The sequence below is a fragment of the Stenella coeruleoalba genome (assembly GCF_951394435.1).
Source record: "Stenella coeruleoalba genome assembly, chromosome: 14".
NCBI classification, from domain to species: Eukaryota; Metazoa; Chordata; class Mammalia; order Artiodactyla; family Delphinidae; genus Stenella; species Stenella coeruleoalba.
In genome coordinates, this window is record NC_137160.1 from 81,457,738 (window position 1) to 81,480,105 (window position 22,368).

General features: G+C 36.5%; 1 protein-coding gene across 4 annotated transcripts in view; it reads right to left on the reverse strand.

Annotated features, from left to right (window-relative positions):
* The window catches only part of IFT81 (intraflagellar transport 81), a 105,961-nt gene that overhangs the window by 6,031 nt on the left and 77,562 nt on the right, over window positions 1-22,368 (reverse strand). For all 4 annotated transcript variants that reach the window (XM_079942315.1, XM_079942314.1, XM_079942316.1 and 1 more), the window contains 5 exons: window positions 21,644-21,772; window positions 20,470-20,559; window positions 4,787-4,873; window positions 3,712-3,783; window positions 3,542-3,627 (listed from right to left, as the gene is read on the reverse strand). In XM_079942315.1, the coding sequence (XP_079798441.1) occupies window positions 3,542-3,627; window positions 3,712-3,783; window positions 4,787-4,873; window positions 20,470-20,559; window positions 21,644-21,772 (464 nt within the window). The remainder of the gene's footprint in view (window positions 1-3,541; window positions 3,628-3,711; window positions 3,784-4,786; window positions 4,874-20,469; window positions 20,560-21,643; window positions 21,773-22,368) is intronic.

Here is a 22,368-nt window from a genome sequence, read left to right on the forward strand (position 1 = left end):
ATCTTTAGTCAGTTCATCTAATAAACAGTAATATAAGGAAAAAACCAAGGCAAAATATCATGTAAGAAGTTAAGTACCATTTCCAGTTAATCTACACTTAAATCAATGGTAATCCATTTGCTTAAATTACACTTTTTTTTTAAAGAGGTTTGCAGAAGAGAGAAAGGATACACATTTTTAAAAAACATTAAATAGCATCTAACCCAGCAATCCAACTTCTAGGAAGTCATCCTACAGAAAAACTCTCACAAGTTAATAAAGATGAAAGCAAAGACTATTACTTCACCATTGCTTATAGTAGTGAAAATCTGCAACCAACTAAATGTTGATAGACGGGGAAATGTTTAAATAAATTATGGTACATCCGTTCAAAGGAATAATACAGAGTTGTAAAAAAAGAATGAGGTAGATCTATAAATACTAAAGTGGAAAAAATTCTAGATAAATTATTAAGAAAAAAACTGTATATGTAGCTTAATTTTATTTATGTATACACACATATACAGACATATTAGCAAAAGCATGGGAAAAGAATATGGGATAATATACAACAAAATATTAACAGTAGACATTTATGAGGTATGGCAGTGTGGACAACATTCAATTTCTGTGTGCTATACTTGATAATGGTTACTTTTTGTTTTTATAAGTATTTCTTTTGTAAGCTAAAAAAGTTACAAATTTTTAATGTAAAAATAGAAATACAAATAACGTATTGTATTTTTAAACAAAGGTATAATTATATTTTAATATTATATAAGACAAAAAATGAGATTTGAAGTGTTAAGGACAAAGATTGAAGGATGAGGACACAGGAACCAAGGACAAAGGAACCAGTGACAAGAAGATAAGAGACTTTAGACCTCAAATTTGTATGGAAAAAGACTATATTTCTGTGTAAAGCTACACAGTAGTACTTAACAAGAAATTAAACAACACAAAATTAGGAATCTAAGAAATCATAAACCACAAACTCTAGCAGCTTAAGTGAAGAAAGATTTGCATTTATGTCAAAAGGGAGGTAAACATGATTAGAACAGAGAGAATGGCAATCAAAAGTACCTGAAGCCCTTACAGAGCTGAAGTGAAGGTAGAATTTGTGCACAGGAATAAGAATGGAAGGGAATAGACACAATCTTGATGAACCTTCATTTTGCCCTTAAAATTTATGAGACACTAAGTCAAAATTGTTTACCTTTCTAGCTCTTCAATGAAAAAAAGCTGGGAGGAACTAAATGACATATCCCTCAAGAAGAATGTATGGTTATTATTAAGAGAGCTTTAAATAATTCATTTATTACCCTAGGCCCGAGGAATGTCCAAACTGTTTTAGAATTTCCATTTATATTTTATCAAGAAATCGACAGGCACATGCTCTTTCCCCATAACAGTAATATGTAATTTTAATTTATTCAATGAATTTATTCAAGAAATAATTACAGAGCACCTGTTATGTACCAAGCATGCCCTGGGATTTCAAAAAGAAAACAGGACAGACAGGGTCCTTGCCCTCTAGGAATTCATACTATATCATTTCTAAAATACTGCTGCATACATTATATTTAACTTGAACCTCTGTGGTATATACTATTCTCCTTATTTTATAGATGAGGAATGATTTGTCCAAGGTCACAAAACTAGGAACTGGAAAAATCAGGTTAGAAACAATTTTATGGTCTCTCTCTAGTACTTTGATATATAATATGCTGCCTCTTTAAGTAAAATTAAAATTTGCAGATGATCTTTCAAAACCAAGCTAATTTCTTACACCTTTGGCCTTACCAGGAAGTACCATAAAAGTAGAAAATGAAATAACATTAAAAATATTGTGTCTACCATAGTCATAATATTTTAAACATGTATCAGTGAGTTTAGAGTATAATTAACTCCATTTTATTCTTAACATTCTTATCATGTACTACTCTAGTCAGGGCACAGTATTTTTCTATTGGAAAACTGAGGAATGGTAAAGGTTTACAATGATTTTTAAAATGATGAAGAGGAATATCTAGCTAGAAAACTGATAAGAAAACCAATAGTTCAGGAGCTATATTTCCTTTTTTACTATTTATATTGATCACTTTGGAAGAAAAGAAACAATTTCTAAAACTTATTTTTCAAGAACAAAATTAACTTCTCACATTTGTGAAATATTAGCATTGACTATACAGATTTAATGAGCAAAGTTTACATTCAATGAAAGAATTTGTATAAGTACATTCAGTATGTTTTTTTTAATGTAGACTTATTATTTTTAAAAAATATTTATTTATTTATTTGGCTGTGTCGGGTCTTAGTTGCGGCATTTGGGATCTTTCGTTGCAGTGCGCGGACTCTCTAGTTGTGGCGCGCAGGCTCCAGAGCGCGCGGGCTTCAGTACATGCAGCACACGGGCTCTCTAGTTGTGGCACGTGGGCTCTGGAGTACGCAGGCTCAGTCGTTGCAGCATGTGGGCTTAGTTGCTCTGCGGCATGTGGAATCTTAGTTCCCTGACTAGGGATCGAACCTGTGTCCCCCTGCATTGCAGGGGGATTCTTAACCACTGGACCACCAGGGAAGTGCCTGTATGTTTAATATGTTAGACTATTAAAAAATAATATCCTATTTATAGGATATTTTTGGTCTGGCCTGCATTATATAAAAAAAATTTAGACTTTGCAAAACATTCTATTTCTTAAATTCCTTTTTGTAATATTAATGTATATGCCACTAGAAATCTCAACTGCAGTCTAGAATAAGTGTGAATCCTACACTTCATTTGAGTTCTTACCGAATGGTAAAAGCAAAACATTTGAATTACGATTAGGGGCAAAGAAAGCTTATCTTGTTCATTACTGCATTTTATCAAAGCTAGCAATTCAACTATAAACGTATTTTTTAAGACAGCATTTGATTTATTACAATATGCTGCAAGCTAGGATTACAAAAAGAAAAAATCACCATATAAGGACTAGTAGTATTTATACACCCTTCTTTGCTTTAAAGGCTGACACACCGCAGTCACACAGTTTCTAGCTGAAATGCAGTCACTCACACTGCACAATGAGCAGGCCAACAACCAGAGTCCAGGCCATGTAGGACTTGAAAAATAGACCAACCTTAGTGCTTTTAAAAAAGCAATTATGAAATTATACGTATTCCTGAGGAGGGGGTAATGGGGATTAACTGCTTAATGGTTGTAAGAGTTTCTGTTTCGGGTGATGAAAAAGTTTTGGTAATATATAGTGGTTATGGTTGCATAATATTTTTAATGTAATCAATGCAACACTTTTAATTATACACTTAAAAATGGCAAATTTTATGTTATTTACCTTTTGCCACAATAAAAAAGTAAGCAAGCAAGCAAGAAAAATTATATGTATTCTTACTTAGTCAGCAGGGCTGGACTATCCAGAAGATGTTTAACAAGATTTAATCCTAGATAATATCTTACTATATGCTTATTTAAGTACTCTGACTTTGTATAATTCCATCTTATTTATAAAACTTCTATAGATTAAAACATTAAGTAACTCAATATAAAAACAACAAAATTACTTGCCTAATTGCCTTTCTTTTTTCTTGTTGATCAGAAGAGACATATGCCTTCATTTCATCAGTAGCACGACAAAGTTGTACTTCTAGGTTCTAAGTGGAAAGACTAAGCTTTAGGTTAAGTCCTTGATACAGAAAAATCTCAGAAAAGTTTTTGATCCACTTTCTTTGTCTTACCTTAATCATACAATTTGTATAATGGTATCTACTTTCGTCTTGAAGACATTCTTCACGGAGTCCTCTGACTTCCTAATGTATATAATTTTAAATGGGCAACATTATCGAAAGAATAATCAGATACAGAAAGGATGACTATATTTACAACAAAAGACATACCATCAGAGTATTTCCTCTTCTGCAACCGAAACTTTATTATAATAGACTAGGTTGCAATCTTTTCTAGAGACCACTCATATCGCTCTACAACCTATAAGTTTAGTTATTTATTAAGTACCTACTGTGTGCCCAGCTCTGTGCTAGGTGCTGGGACAGAGGAGTGAACAAGACAGGTCCCTGCTCTCATTCAAGTAGAGGAAACAGACATAAACAAGGAAACATGTAATGAAGGTAGTTTCAGATGGGAAAAAGTGCCATGAAGAAAATTCTGCAGTGGAATGTGATAGGGTGACTGAGTGGGCAATATTAGGTGATCAGAAAAGACCTCTAGGAGGATGTGACATTTAGGGTGAGACCTAAAAGGTGAAAAGGAGAGATCAAGGCAAATAGTTGGTGGTAGAGTATCCCAGAGAGAGAAGAATACATGCAAAATCCCCAAGGTGAAAACAAGCTTGGCCTGTTTGAAGTACACGAAGGCGGCCAGTGTGGCTGGGGCCCTGTGGGCGAGGAGTAGAGCACGTGGATATGAAAGTTCATGGAAGCAGGTAGGGCCTTATAGACCACAGTTCTGAAGTTAGATTTTAAGTGCAACAGGAAGCCAGTGGAGGGTAGCCTAACTGCTGTATAGGTTTCTTTGGCTGCTCTATGGAGAATAAACCTTAGGAAGGCAAGCGTGGAAGGGGAGAGTAGGTGGGAGGTTACAGTGCGAGTCTAGGGGGCCTGGACTCTGGCGGTAGGGGTGTAGATGGAGAATTTAGTATGTACACATCAAGTCTGAAGAAATAAAAATCTCTGCAGCTTAGGAGACAGACTCGGGATGAGGGTAAAGATTTGGGAATCTTTTGACATTGGTAGTGAAAATACGCATATACAGGCAGTTTCTGCTAAGTTGTTAAAATAAAAACTGTCTTCTTACCTGTTCTAATTTGGACCGATTACTTTCAAGGCCTGCTGCACAGCTATCATACTGGGATTTCTTTTCATCACACTCCTGGGTTAATTCCTAGTATGAAAAGGGTAATTAATTGAATAAGTAAAAAACAAAGGCCTAACATGTGGCTCTGAAACAATACATGCCCTTGTCAGTCTTGTAACTTAACTCTAAGCTTCTTGGCATACTTACGAGTTATTTATACAACAATCAGACATTTGAGAATTATGACAGATGAAGGTGCTGATAAAAACAATAGCTGCCATGTATTAAGCTGTGTGCCAGGCTCTCTGTTAGAAGCTGGGAATAAAACAGCGAGCAAAACAGCCAAAAATCCTTCCCCTCAAGTAATGCTCAGACAAGTAAACAGGCTGAGTGCTATGATGGATGAATGCAAGGTGTTACAGGAGCACGTGGGACGCTCACTGGACCTAACCCAGGCTTGGGGATCAGTGCGGACAACCTGCTGGAGAAATTGATATCTAAGCTGAGGTACGAAGGATTAGTAAGCATAGTTAGAAGGGACAAGAGGAGGAGAATGTTCATAAAAAAAGGAACACTATGTATGAAGTCTTGGACTTGGAACTAGAGAGAAGAAGGACAATTTAGGACATATAAGTAGTTTATTATACTGGAGCATGTCTGGGAAATGTGAGAAGAGGCTGAAGACTTTGGCAGAGGCCTGATCAGAACTTTGTAAACCATGTTAAGGGTGTTTGAGCTTTACCTTTAACAATAACTAAGTCTCAAAACAACCTCTTGAGGTAGGTATTAATATCCCCACATCGTGCAAGGACAAGTATCTTGTAAAAGATTGTACTGCTGGAAAGACGTGTTAGAATTTGAATTCAGGCTATTTGAGTAGTTTCACACTTTCTTCTAACATAATATTTTGAAACTGATAATTTGAAAATCTTCTTCTACCGACACCTGGAAATGCTAAAAGTATCAACAAATGCTTGATAAGGCAGGGCAAACATCCTTTCAGATCCAGAGCTAACTGAACTCTCAAGGAAGTAAAAGGAATTACCAGGACTAGAAACAAAGGATGACAGCCTATGGCTACACTTGGTGAAGGAGTTGGGAGCCAATCTTGATAACAGAATGATTATTATCTCCAGGCAGGGCAAAAGACCTGGAAACCTGTGAATAAAGGGTTAACACCAGGCCTGGATTGATTCAGGCCAGACTGGGAATGGTTTCACACAGCACAGTTTCCTTGGGAACTGGAGAGTTAACATAAATGGGTAATATTGTGTGGTGCTTCTGCTGTGTGGGACTGCATCTGGTTTGGGGTGACTAGCACAGTATAAAAGACTGGTGGGAAAAAGGAGCCATGGCTTTTGTGAATCAAAGTGACCTACAGACATCTAAGGCTCTCATGGTTGACATGAGAAGGGGCAACAGAGGCTGTGTACTTGGGTAGCTGCTGGGCCTGTCAGTGAGATGAAGATACTATAGTATATGAAAGCCTTTTTTTGTTTGTGAGTTTTATGGCCAAACTGATCAGTAAATGCAGTTATGCTACTTCAGAGGAGGATGGAAAAAAGGAGTCTGTCCTCAGGCAGGTTTGGGATTTGGATTTACCCTACCTACGTGGTCTAAGAACTCCCAAGCTGAGACATTAACTCAAATTAGCTCCAAGCTTGTGATAGTCCTAAAACACCTGGCAGAACAACAGCAAAACCACTCTGGAGGGACACACCCTCCATCTTAGCTGCCAGGACTCAAGAGACAAAACCCTACTAAAGATAAACTCACAATCCAAAAGTATAAATATATAAGGAACAATCAATCCATTATGAGTGAGAATCAGAAGATATAAAACACACAGCAGGACTATACCTCCAGGAACTTCGAATACTAGAAGAAAGTCTATTAAATAAGTATGCTTAAAATAATTAAAGTTATAAAGGAGGAACTGAAAATAAAAGACTAAAAAAGGCACAGTGAGTAAAAATAGACAAAAACGAAAAAAAAAGTCACTGAAATTAAAAACTAAGTAGGTGACATAAACATAAGATTGGCTCAGGAGATGAAAGAATGAACTAAAAAACAGAGCTGAAGAAATTATCCAAAATTCATCACAGAGAGAGACAAAGAGATGAAAATATGAAAATGAGGTTAAACAACAGGGAACAGAATAAATACGTCTAACATATATCTAACAGGAGTTGCTGAAGAACAGACTAGAAAGACCAGGGGAGAGAATATTTGAAGATATCATGTAGAATTTTTCCAGAATTAATGGGAGACAAAAAAGCACATATTCCAGCAGAGCAGATAAAACTAAATCTATACTTAGATCATGGCAGTGAAACTGGACAACACCAAAGACAAAAATATTAAAACCGTCTACAGATTTAAGGCAATCCCTATCAAAATACCAATGTTACTTTCACACAACTAGAACAAATAATTTAAAAACTTGTATGGAAACACAAAAGACCCTGAATAGCCAAAACAATCTTCAGAAAGTAGAATAGAGCTGGAGGTATCATACTCCCTGACTTCAGACTATACTACAAAACTATGGTAATCAAAATAGTATGGTACTGGCAACAAAAACAGACACATAGATCAATGGAACAGAATAGAGAGCCCAGAAATAAACCCACACACTTATGACCAACTAATCTATGACAAAGGAGACAAGAATATACAATTGAGAAAAGACAGTCTCTGCAATAAGTGGTGATGGGAAAACTGGACAGCTAAGTGTAAAGGAATGAAATTGGAACATTTCCTCACACCATGTACAAAAATAAACTCAAAATGGAAAAGGGAACCCTCTTGCACTGTTGGCGGGAATGTAAATTGATATAGCCACTATGGAGAACAGTATGGAGGTTCCTTAAAAAACTACAAATAGAACTACCATATGACCCAGCAATCCCACTACTGGGCATATACCCTGAGAAAACCAAAATTCAAAAAGAGTCATGTACCAAAATGTTCATTGCAGCTCTATTTACAATAGCCCGGAGATGGAAACAACCTAAGTGCCCGTCATCGGATGAATGGATAAAGAAGATGTGGCACATATATACAATGGAATATTACTCAGCCATAAAAAGAAACGAAATTGAGCTATTTGTAATGAGGTGGATAGACCTAGAGTCTGTCATACAGAGTGAAGTAAGTCAGAAAGAAAAAGACAAATACCGTATGCTAACACATATATATGGAATTTAAGAAAAAAATGACATGAAGAACCTAGGGGTAAAGCAGGAATAAAGACGCAGACCTCTTAGAGAACGGACTTGAGGTTATGGGGAGGGGGAAGGGTGAGCTGTGACAGGGCGAGAGAGAGTCATGGGCATATACATAGTAACAAACGCAGTAAGGTAGATAGCTAGTGGGAAGCAGCCGCATGGCACAGGGATATTGGCTCGGTGCTTTGTGACAGACTGGAGGGGTGGGATGGGGAGGGTGGGAGGGAGGGAGACGCAACAGGGAAGACATATGGGAACATATGTTTATGTATGACTGATTCACTTTGTTATAAAGCAGAAACTAACACACCATTGTAAAGCAATTATACCCCAATAAAGATGTTAAAAAAAAAAAAAATTCATCACAGAGAGAGACAAAGAGATGAAAATATGAAAATGAGGTTAAACAACAGGGAACAGAATAAATACGTCTAACATATATCTAACAGGAGTTGCTGAAGAACAGACTAGAAAGACCAGGGGAGAGAATATTTGAAGATATCATGTAGAATTTTTCCAGAATTAATGGGAGACAAAAAAGCACATATTTCAGCAGAGCAGATAAAACTAAATCTATACTTAGATCATGGCAGTGAAACTGGACAACACCAAAGACAAAAATATTAAAACCGTCTACAGATTTAAGGCAATCCCTATCAAAATACCAATGTTACTTTCACACAACTAGAACAAATAATTTTAAAACTTGTATGGAAACACAAAAGACCCTGAATAGCCAAAACAATCTTCAGAAAGTAGAATAGAGCTGGAGGTATCATACTCCCTGACTTCAGACTATACTACAAAACTATGGTAATCAAAATAGTATGGTACTGGCAACAAAAACAGACACATAGATCAATGGAACAGAATAGAGAGCCCAGAAATAAACCCACACACTTATGACCAACTAATCTATGACAAAGGAGACAAGAATATACAATTGAGAAAAGACAGTCTCTGCAATAAGTGGTGATGGGAAAACTGGACAGCTAAGTGTAAAGGAATGAAATTGGAACATTTCCTCACACCATGTACAAAAATAAACTCAAAATGGAAAAGGGAACCCTCTTGCACTGTTGGCGGGAATGTAAATTGATATAGCCACTATGGAGAACAGTATGGAGGTTCCTTAAAAAACTAAAAATAGAACTACCATATGACCCAGCAATCCCACTACTGGGCATATACCCTGAGAAAACCATAATTCAAAAGCAGTCATGTACCACAATGTTCATTGCAGCACTATTTACAATAGCCAGGACATGGAAGCAACTTAAGTGTCCATCAACAGATGAATGGATAAAGAAGATGTGGCACATATATATAATGGAATACTACTCAGTCATAAAAAGAAATGAAATTTAGTCATTTGTAATGAGGTGGATGGACCTAGAGTCTGTCATACAGAGTGAAGTAAGTCAGAAAAAGAAAAACAAATACCATATGCTAACACATATATATAGAATCTGAAAAAAAAACAAAAACGTTGTGAAGAACCTAGGGGCAGGACAGGAATAAAGATGCAGATGTAGGGAATGGACTTGAGGACATGGGGAGGGGGAAGGGTAAGCTGGGACAAAGTGAGAGAGTGGCATGGACATATATACACTACCAAATGTAAAATAGATAGCTAGTGGGAAGCAGCCACATAGCACAGGGAGATCAGCTCGGTGCTCTGTGACCACCTAGAGGGGTGGGATAGGGAGGGTGGGAGGGAGGAGAAATGGGGATATACATATATGTATAGCTGATTTACTTTGTTACACAGCAGAAATTAACACACCGTTGTAAAGTAATTTTACTCCAATAAAGATGTTAAAACAAAAAAAAACTAATAAGAAAAATAAACTCAAAATGGATTAAAAACCTAAATGTAAAAAACCATAAAACTCCCAGAAGAAAACATAGGCAGAACACTCTTTGACCTAAATCACAGCCATATTTTTTGGGTCTGTCTTCTAAAACAAAGGAAACAAAAGCAAAAATAAACCAATGGGACCTAATTAAACTTAAAAGCTTTTGCATAGCAGAGGAAACCATGGACAAAATGGAAGATAACCTACTGAATGGGAGAAAACATTTACAAATGGTATCATTAATAAGAGGTTAATATCCAAAATATATAAACAGCTCATATAACTCAAAAAAAAAAAAAACCAGTTAAAAAATGGGCAGAAGACCTGAAAAGACATTTTTCCAAAGAAAATATACAGATGGCCAACAGGAACATGAAAACATGCTCAATATCATTAATCATCAGCGAAATACAAATCAAACCCACAATGAGATATCACCTCACACCTGTCAGAATGGCTATTATCAAAAAAGACCACAAATAACAAATATTGGTAAGGATGTGGAGAAAAGGGAACCTTTGTACATTTTTGATGAGAATGTAAATTGGTGCAGCCACTGTGGAAAACAGTATGGAGGTTCCTCAAAAAACTAAAAATAGAACTACCACATGATCCAGCAATTCCACTCCTGAGTATATAACCAAGGAAAATGAAAACATTAATTTGAAAAGATATATGCATCCCAATGTTCATAGCAGCATTATTTACAATAGCCAAGACATGGAAGCAACCTAAGTGTCAATCAAGAGACAAATGGAAAAAGAAGACGTGGTATATATATATATATATATATATATATATATATATATATATATACACACACACACACACACACACACACACACACACAATAGAATACTACTCATCCATTAAAAAGAATGAAATTTTGCCATTTACAACAACGTGGATGAACTTGGAGGGTACTATGCTTAGTGAAATAAGTCAGAAAGAGAAAGACAAATACTGTACAATATTACTTTTCTGTGGAATCTAAATAATAAAACAAACTAGTGACTATAACAAAAATTAAAACTATATATAGGGAAGACATTATCTAAAAAGAAATGAGAATTAAACCGATAGCAGATCCCTCAACACAACAAGAGAAAGCAGAAAGCAATGAAAATAATTTTTTTTTCTGACCAAGTCACTATTTAAGAAGAAAAACAAAGATGGTTTACTTTTGGCAATGATTCTTTACTAAGAGAACTACTAAAAGAAAAAAAAAATAAAGCAAGGAAATTTCATTTTAGGAAGAAGGAAACTGAATCCAGAAGTAAGGAATAAAGTACATGAAGCAATGGTGAGAACTGCTAAATATGTGGGTAAATCTAAACAGGAAATGACTGTACGAAGTAGTAATTATAACAGTAATGACCACCATGACAACCACTTTTAGAGATGAAGAAATAAAATGGAAATAAAATACCACAGGATAACAACACATGTGTAAGGCAGGAGAGGGTGTTAAATTATTCTGAGGTTCCTGTATTGTTCAGGAGATTAACAATTGTTCAGCTGATTAACTTTAGGCAGGAAAAATATGTTAAAAATTTAAGAGTAAACAATATCAGAATAGAAGAAGATAGAAAGGGAAATAAAGGGAAAAAAGAATATAAAGAAAACAGGATTGGTGCAACGGAGGGCAGAAAGAGGAAAAGAAACATAGAAAAGCACAGTACATAGGATGTACAAAATAGAAATAAATTCCAATGTATCAATAATAAGAGTAAATGGGACTAAACTCACCAATTAAAAGACAGATTCTCACACTGTAAAGCAACTATACTCCAATAAAAATTTTCTTAAAAAAAGATTCTCAAACTGGATGTAAGAAACTATATCCACACAAAATCCAACTATATGCTATTTATGAGACTTACATAGGACAAAAATAAGGACGTAGAAAGCTGAAAGTGAACAAATAAAAAGACATACCAAGCAACACTAATCCTAAGAAAGCTGCCACACTTACGTTAACAGCAGACAAAATAAAGCTCCTAGACAAAAAGCACTGCAAGGAATAAAGAGTCATAAAATAATGATAAAATGAATAATTTTAAGTGTTTTTTTTAAAAACCAGGAATCTTTAAATTGTGGTAAAATACACATAAAATTTACCATTTTAACCATTTTTAAGGCTACAGTTCAGCTGTATTAAAAACATTCACGTTATTGTGCAACCAATCTCCAGAACTCTTTTCACCTTGCAAAACTGAAACTCTATACTCATTACACCACAAGTCCCCATTCACCAGGAAGTTTTGAACAACACATTTAAGAAGCTTGATCTGACAAACACATGGAGAACCCAGCACTCAACAACTGGAAAATACATTCTTTTCCGGATCAGGTCACTAAAAAAATTATGTTGGCCTCAGCTCTCTCCATGGCCACACTTAACTCTCAAAGACTGTGGAGCTACACTTTAAAAATCCTCAAGGAAAGAAAGCATGATGTAAGGGCTTTTATGCTCAATCAAGCAGTTGTTGAAATATTTAAGGCAACAAATTCTAGATTTGCAAGAACTCATCAGGTAATATTGCTCTACTAAGCTTTGAGGACTCTACTAGAAAACAAATGAGAGACAATAAAAAGTAGGAAAATGGGCAGTGAGAGGATTGTTAATGAGCACTGAATCTGACAAGTACAGGTATAATACTAAAGACAAAAGTGGGAACTAGGGTAATAGAACAGAACATAAATGTTATATGCCCTGACAGTGTAGACACGATACCATAAAACCTGCAGGGAGGGGAAGGGGAAAAGAAGGTGGAAGGTAGAATGAATAAGCCAGCTTCCTCAATTTTTAATTGCTGGGGATGGATGGGGGAATGTCAAAAGATATAATTTAAACCTGATGAATCAAGTCATAGTATAAGCATATTACAAGTATAAAGGCAAACAGTAAGAAAGACAATACAAATGACCAAAATTAGGTGCTAAAGCAAAGGGAAGGAGAAGTTAGAGGAAAAATACCAATTTCATCACTACTCATAGTGGGGATTAATACATACTATCAACAGAAATGGATGATTAATGGTGGCATTACAGATATAACCAGTAGAGCAAAACCAGAGCCAGAAAATATGGGAGAGAGACACAGACACAGAGAATGAACAGAGGAATTTATTTTTATAGGATTTAAAGTCAGAAGCAAAACATAAAATGCACAAAGACCAAATATGTCTACATATCAATAAATATGAATTGGCTAAACTTATTTATTAAAATAAGTTTCAGATTATGTCACAACACAAAACACAGTTCAAGATCTATTCAGAGACACACCTAAAACAAGGTAAATTTTTAAAAGCTGAAAGCAAAAGATGGGCAAAAGTATAGCAGGCAAATGCAAACAAGAGGAAGCAAACATTAGTATCACTCAGAGTTGACTTCTGGCACCCCACCAAAAAAAAAGCTTTTGTTGTTTTTAGAGAGTAAGAACAAAGGTGTGGAGATCAAACTTCAGGTAGCCAATAAATAATTATCCATTCATGAATTTTCAGAAAATTTCTGGAAAATATATAAGGAACTGTTATCAGTTATTATTTCTGGGGAGTATGCTAGGGGTGGAGTGTAGAGAGAGAAATAATTTCTATTCTTTCCCTTAACCAATTCCTTACAGTTTGAATTCTGGCCAAGAGCATGGTTTTACTTCTATAAGAAAAAGCAATCAACAAGAAATATTTCAGTGAAATCAATAATTACCACATTGTATATATACTCTAAAACAAGTATTTTAGCTTTTTCCCATATATTAGCAATTATATGTATTATGTCATTTAATTACATATAAATTTATAATTTATGGAACGGCATCTAAAAAAACAAACATGAAGATTTTCAAGATGCTATCTAACTCTAGATAATTATAAAAGATTTAGATAAATATAAGTTGTGATTTTCAAAGTCTTGAGATTTTCAAACAGTTATGAATATTCAAATTTATAACAAAATGCAAATAAAAAGAATGGAAATGTACTAACACTTCACTATAAAATTTCCTAAATATTTGAGAGTTGTCCATGAAAGCAAGAAGTATAAAGTATTTTTAAGAACTCCTGGACTTTAACAATAGGATAATACATCTGTGTAGTTTTGAGTGTTAAATATACTTACACAAGTTAAAAATAAACACTATTCAAAGCAGAGAACAATTATGAATTTCAGTTAATATTTGGCAACAGCTTAAAGTCAATGAAGCAGCTTGTTTTTTCAGTATACTTTTTATTACAAAAGTTTTCTGGGTAAAAATAGAACTATAGGGACTTCCCTGGTGGTGCAGTGGTTAGGAATCTGCCTGCCAATGCAGGGGACATGGGTTCGATCCGTGGTCCAGGAAGATGCCACGTGCCACGGAGCAACTAAGCCCGTGCACCACAACTACCGAGCCTGCGCTCTAGAGCCCTCAAGTCACAACTACTGAGCCCACGCTCCACAACTACTGAAGCCTGCGCGCCTAGATCCTGTGCTCCCCAACAAGAGAAGCCACTGCAATGAAAAGCCCACGCACCGCAATGAAGAGTAGCCCCGGCTCGGCGCAACTAGAGAAAGCCCGTGCACAGCAACGAAGACCCAATGCAGCGAAAAAAAAAAGAACTATACATGGATGTGGGAGATTAACACATGGAGCTAAGCAAAATGGGCATCAAGGACTCACCAACTGCACTGAATTCAAACATTGAAAAAAACTAAAAAGTTAATGAAAATGTGGGCAAGTTCTATACTCTTAGATTTTTTAAATTATGGTAAAATATACATAAAATAAAAATTATTACTTAAACCATTTTTAAGTGTGCAGTTCAGTGGCATTAAGTACCTTCACACTGCTGTGCAACCATCACCACCATCCATCTCCAGAACTCTTTTCATCTTCTAAAACTGAAACTCGGTACCCATTACTTTTCAACATGGCAGAAGACAGAGATGAAAATGCTTAGAGGACCTAGGCGCCCCTTGACTTGATGAATGTGTTAAGAACTGGAGAGTTGTATTATTTGAGAATAGTAGTGAGACAGCTATATTTCTTCGTAATGGAAGAGGCAGGAAGTACTTGACATACAGAGAAACCTAGTTAAATTGTATAAAAATGAACTGCAGGTTCTGGTTACATTATTATAATAAATGACTTTTTTCTAATTTATTTATTTATTTTTTATTTATTTTTGGCTGCGTTGGGTCTTCGTTGCTGCACGCGGTCTTTCTCTAGTTGCAGCGAGCAGGGGCTACTCTGTTGCGGTGCGCAGGCTTCTCATTGCTGTGGCTTCTTTTGTTGTGGAGCACGGGCTCTAGGTGTGTGGGCTTCAGTAGTTGTGGCACGTGGGCTCAGTAGTTGTGGCTCACAGGCTCTAGAGCACTGGCTCAGTAGTTGTGGTGCACGGGCTTAGTTGCTCTGTGGCATGTGGGAATCTCCCCGGACCAGGGCTCGAACCCCTGTCCCCTGCATTGGCAGGCAGATTCCTAACCACTGCACCACGAGGGAAGTCCCTATAATAAATGACTTTGCAGAATTAAAGATCTGGTATATGATTTTACTTAGAAAACAATTTAGTTGAAAAGCAATAGTATTCCTTCCTTTAAAACCATTTTTTAATAGTTATAATGATAAATACCTTTTTTAAAAGTCCTTATGTATTAGTCATTGCTGTTGCAAAGTACCTTATATGTGTTATTTAATTTTACAACCACCCTATTAAGAAGGGAGTAGTTTACAGGTGAGGAAACTGAAGTTTATAGAGATGAAGTCATCTACCCAAAGTTATCTAGGGTCTGCCTGATTCTCTAGCCCATGTTCTTAAATCATTCTATCCATATTGTCTCCCTGTAATTAGCACAGTTGGTACCCTTTGCTTTTCACCTGCTGACATTTAGGATAAAGCTTATCCTAAATCTATGTGACATATGTACTAAATGGCCCAAGACTGACAGATGGCACACTTTAGTTTCATACATTAAATGGTTCTTTTACTGAACTAATAAATTATCAATATATTTCAAAAGAATTAACAAGTGTGAAGCAGAATGGCACAATATAGAGGAAGAGGGCTTTGAACTCACAGAGACTGCAGTTTGAGTTCTTGTGCCAACACTTAAGTCATCTTAAATAAGTTATTTGACTTCTCTAAGCTTCAATTTCCTTATCTAAGGACAATCTGAAAATATTTTATAGTTGTGAATATTAAATGCATGAATGAGAAAGCATTAAGAGAACACTGTGAGGGCTCAATAATAATTATTTATATAATTCTGTAGAGGTCTGCTTCTAGCTCTAGAAGATTCTTGCCACTTATATTTATACTTGATTTTTAAAATACTTTTAAAAATGTTCTGTTAATAAAGTCAACAAATGTTTATTGAACAACTACATTGTCCTAAACGTGGTTCTATAAACCAGACACTCACAACTCTGGTAGATATTACTGTAAGGACCTTAATAGCAAATTTTTTTTAACTCCCAAAATAGAGAATTCCCTGGTGGTCCAGTGGTTAGGACTCCATGCTTTCACTGCTGAGGGTCCACCCAGGGTCAGGGAGCTAAGATCCCACAAGCTGCGTGTTGTGGCAAAAAAGAACCCCAAACACAAAAAACAAAAATAAACTCTAAGTACATGAAGTAATTTCATTTGCATCATATAGTATTAAACCAAAACCCAAGAGGGTCTTTCCTGAAGTCTTCTCAGACTTCATCTAGTCTTACTCCATGCTCTTTTCGGTAACTGCATCTTCTCCTGAGCTATGATCAAACATCACATCTAGGCAGATGATTACACACTTCAACTTGAGCCCCGATATCTTCTCCTGAACTCTTGCTGGATATTAACTTTGAAGTGTCTATAAGAAATTCATCATTTCTCCTCTTCTTCGTCCACTGCTACCACCAAAACTAGCTCTTCCTCATCCCTAATCTGCACTGTTAGTGGTTTCAAACCTCAAAATTATCTTGCTATCTCTTGTTCCCTTGTCTGTAATTAGTGTTCTTCCATATACCATTCAGATCTATTCCTTCTTGTCCATTCCTTCCACCAACACTAGTTTGGGACCTCATTCCCTCTAACTTAGGCTATCGAAAGGCACTTGATGTCACTTTTATTTGTTGAAAAGAATAATTATAAAGACTATGGCAAACAAGGGAAATATATTAACTGAATAGAACCTTAAAGTAATTAAACGCAATGTATACTACCATTCCAACCATGTAGAAAAAGTATATATAAGAGGACAAGGATAAAATGCAAAGATGAACACTGTTCAGCTGTTAATAATAGGATAATGGGTGGTGTAGTAAAGATGTTAAACAGCAGTCCCCAACCTTTTTGGCACCAGGGACCAGTTTTGAGGAAGACAATTTTACCACGGACCAGGGCAGGGTGGGGGATGGTTCAGGCAGTAATGCCAGCGATGGGGAGCAATAGGGCGCGGCAGATGAAGCTTCATTCGCCTGCCTGCTGCTCACCTCCTTCTCTGTGGCCCGGTTCCTAACAGGCCACAGACCAGTACCAGTCCACAGCCCAGGGGTTGGGGACCCCTGAAGTAAAGTACCCAAAGTACCCATAGCCTCTCCAGAAGGAAAATTCTCTAGGCAGCCATATTTAGTACCATATCACCCTCCTTTCTTCTGATCCTTACCCACAAGCATAGCCGGTTACACTAAGGATGGATCCTCGGTCTGACCCAAGGATAGCCAGTAATCTCTGAGGTAGTCTGGTGTGGAAAACTGCCCCCAAAAGAGAGGAGCTGCACCAGGAGTTTAAATTAGAAAAGGCAGAGAAAACAGGGCAGTTATAGTGAAAACGTCAACATATATGTAGAGAGAAAGGCTACAGTGTGAGATATGAACAATGAGGAGCCATAAGCGAGCTAAGGTTACAAGTATGCCAATCCAAAGAATGGGGAGAAACTAAAAGATGGAGAAAAGAAACAGGCAGACACACAGCTGGTGGCAGGCACAGTGAGAAGCCAATACAGAGTGATTCACTGAGCCATGTTATTGGTGTAGTATGAGTATGAAGAACTTGGCTCTGCCATTTACCAGCTGTGTAACCTTGGGCAAGTCCTTTACCCCTCTGTACCTTTATTTGCTCATCTGTGTAAAGGGTGGTTTATCTAACTGGGTGGTTACGAGGCCTGAATGAGTAATGTAACAGTGCCTGGCACACAGAAAGCACTTGATAAATGCTATTACTATCACATTCATCATCATTATCCACAAGCTCCTGCTAAGGTTCCTGAAGCTTCCCTGAGCCAAAATGCTCGGCAGAGAAGTATAGTACCTCTACCTGCTCCAGAGAGACTATAGTTCTGATCCTTGGATTTCCAAAACAGCATATTTCCTTTAATGTTCTAAATATCCTTTCAATAAAACTCCTCATTTAAAATGTAAATGGACTTAATAAAAGAACTACAGGCATACCTTAGAGATATTGTGGGTTCTGCCCTAGACCACTGCAAAAAAGTGAATATTGCAATAAAGCGAATCACATGAATTTTTTGGTTTCCCAGTACATATAAAACTTATGTTTACACTATACTGTAGTCTATTAAGTGTGTAATAGCATTATGTCTAAAAATGTATATATTTTAAAATACTTTATTGCTAAAAAATGCTAACCACCATCTGAGTCTTCAGCAAGTCAATCTTTTTGCAATAGTAACATCAAAGATCACTGAGCACAGATTACCATAACAAATATATAATAAAGAAAAAGTTTGAAATATTGCAAGAGTTACCAAAATGTGACACAGAGACACGAAGTAAGCAAATGTTGTTGGAAAAATGGCACTGACAGACTTACTTGACACAGGGTTGCTACAAACCTTTAATTTGTAAAAAATGTAATAAAATGAAGTATGCCTGTATTTACAAACAGATTTATTTTACTATATTTTATTTTATTATATATTTTACTTTTACCATTAGGGAGAAATTTTACCATCACCAGAAATACATATAAGTGTTCCCTTTTGTCTGTAAGTTGCTGACTCAAGAAAAGCATTAAGAAAATCAATTCTTTAGAACGAACCCATGAAAACAATCCTTGATGTCCTCAATCTGAAAACCCTGCTCAAAAATCTCCTTTCTGGGGGCTTCCCTGGTGGCGCAGTGGTTGAGAGTCCGCCTGCCGATGCAGGGGATGCGGGTTCATGCCCCGGTCCGCAGGGGACGCGTGTTCATTCCCCGGTCCGGGAAGATCCCTCATGCCGCGAAGCAGCTGGGCCCGTGAGCCATGGCCGCTGAGCCTGCGCGTCTGGAGCCTGTTCTCCGCAATGGGAGAGGCCACAACAGTGAGAGGCCAGCGTACCGCAAAAAAAAAAAAAAAAAAAAAAAAAAAAAATCTCCATTCTGAAATCTTCCTTTCCTGACAATCATTTCATTTCCTTATTTCCTTCATTTCCTTCCCTTTTCCTTATCAGTTAAGTATATGATGCTGATTATATTTTTTCTATATTGTTCTTAGGTTGGGTTATCTTTTATTTTTCCTAATTTCCTCATGTGTTTGTTCCCTCTCACCTATGACAGTATGAACCCCAGAGAACAGGGACTTGTCTCTTCCATTTCTTTCGTGGCAGCAGGAGTGTATAATGAAATAAGCAGGAGATTTAAAATAAGATGCTAGAGATGATAGAGTCAAGCCCCAACTCTCTCACTTCCTACTTCTCTCTTTGGATAAGTCACTCAACCTGTCTCAGACTCCATGGCATTTTCTATAAAAAAGGAAACAATATCCATCTGATTTCAAAGTCCATGTGATTTCTCACTCTGCTTCTCTAACTCTGATAGATGGCATTCATGAAGAGTTTTATAGTTCCATCCTTAGGCACATGCAGTACAGCTCACATTCAAACCTAAAATTACTACGCGGAGAACGATAAAATAACAATTGTTAAGGACAAACGGCGAAGGCCACCTTATCTGGATTTGTGGAGGGCATTTACCTTCTCACAGTTTATCTTTAAAGCAGTGCCTGGAATTAGCTTCCAAGTAACTGTATTTCATCACTTAATCATAAGCCATCATGGTTTGCCCCGCATCCTGCTCCCTAGCAAAGCAAGTTCATTAATCTAACATTAATTTGTCACCACTCGTTGGCAGACTCTGAACTTTTACCTGGCCACAGAAGAATGTGACTTCATAACTCTGACATGAGTATGATTTAAAGCAAAAATCTCATTTGGCTGCACTTGTGATTTTAGCTTAAACTCCTTCCTCTCCTTCTCTCCCCTGCCCCCGCCCAAAATTTATGACAAAACAAACAGCATAAATTAAACAAAAACTGTTGTAGGTCACATTATTATTCTCTTCTGCAGAATCATATAAAAAATAATAATTTATTTCCAGAAATTACCCAAGTAAAATATTTGGGATTCTAACTAATACAGCTGAACAAGAGAGAGTATTAAAAGTATCACAAAATTACCCCCTAGGGGGGTGGGACAGGGAGGGTGGGAGGGAGATGCAAGAGGGAGGAGATATGGGGATATATGTATAGCTGATTCACTTTGTTATAAAGTAGAAACTAACACACCATTGTAAAGCAATTATACTCCAATAAAGATGTTAAAAAAAAAGTATCACAAAATTAAATTCACTTACTTGACATTTCTGACGCAATTGTCGTAGTTCTTTTATAACTGGAGCTAGAGCTGATTTCTTTTCAGATACCAGAGAATTTAGTTTTTTCACCTGTCATTTAAACAAAATATATGACATCTAAGAAAAGAACTCAAAAGAACAAAAATACCATAAAGGTATTTATTGAAGTGTTATATATGAGTGAAAAAAACTATAAATTACTTCAATGTCAAACAATGGGGAAGTCATTTAGTAAGTACTGATTCCTCAATAAGAAGGAATATCATTTAACTCTTCAAAATGTCAATTATTAAAACTGCAAACCATTATGGGAAAATATTTACAATCTAGCACTGAATAACTAAAACAAATTACAAAGTTGCCTTTATACAGCTTTGTATTATGTAAAAAGTATACAATTATGTAGGTTATATAAAATACACATAAACATAGACGAAGTGATATTCAAGATAATTAATAACCCAAAAGGCATAAGTAATGACCAATCAGAATGGACACCAGCCATAGAGATGAACAGGGTCTTGGAGGCCTCTGCTGTACTAAATGTTCATCTTTATAGGAGTTAGAATGTGGTGAAATCCAGAGGGTTCTGGGACCAATGTGGACAAGACAGGTGGAGGTGGGTACTCTGAGAGTTTGGGGCAGCAGCTATTTACCAATAAGTAGTGAAAGATTTCAACATTTTAATGCCTGATGAAGCTGTATCCGTGCATTCTGGCTGAATAGCAGTCCTGAATACAGAAAGATACTAAGGACATACACAAAAATGAAATAATTGTATTAATTTAAGTAGCATGATTTGGGGAAACTTGTTTTTTATCTTAAATATTTCTTTAATACCATGTAACTTTTTTTTTTTGGCTGAGCTGTGCAGCATGCGGGATCTTAGTTCCCTGACCAGGGACCGAACCCGAGCCTCCTGCAATGGAAGCACAGAGTCCTAGCCACTAGACTGCCAGGTAATTCCCAATGCTATGTAACTTTTACACACTTCAAAAACCACAAAATTGAACAACCTCTTTACAACCTCATTAGAATGGAAAAAGGTGAAAGAATGTAAAGAAAACATTGTGCAGAAATGAAAATTTGAATGCTTCACTGAAAACAGAACACAAAATATCTGCCTCAGAGGTAGACCATAAAACAAATAAACAAACAAAGCCTGTGTAATCACCATTTCAGACATGTCATCCAGTGTTCGTCCTTTCACTTCATCAACTTCACTCTTCAGGGCGGATACTCTTTCTAGCTCTTCTTGGGTGTAACTATATCCAGATATACCCTTTTTCTCCTCAATAGTTTGCTAAAAGTAAAGAATAAAATAGGTGTAAAAAATGGGGTCCACAAAATGGGTGTCAAAACCTTGATGATTCCATAATAAGTATATAGATTTAATAGGTAACAATAAAGTCGTAAATAAAGTAGTTTAAATCCTAAAGAACAATCTTTATTGACTTCAACAATAATTACGTTCCTTTATACATTATAAACTTATACTGAAGAACTGAGAGGATGGAGCGCCCATTTGTTGAGATGAGGAGGACTTGGGAGGAACAGGTGAGGGAGTAGTAAAGATCAGAAGTTTAGTTTTGGACATGTTACAAATCTGAAATCTCTAGCAGAAATCCAAGAGAGTTCAAGATGTTACATATACAAGACTGAAATTTGAGAAGCAACTGGAGATACAAATTTGTGAGTTGTCTGCATAGACAATATCTTTAAAGCCATAAGAGAATAAGATCACCAAGGGAGTGAGGGTAGAGAAGAGATCCAAGGCCTAAGCCTGGGGAACTCAAACACCTAGGCTTTGGAGAAATGAGAAGAAATCCACCATGGAGTAGGAACAGGAGTGTTAGTAAGGGAAAAACAAGGAGAGTGCAGTGTGCTAGAAGACAAGTA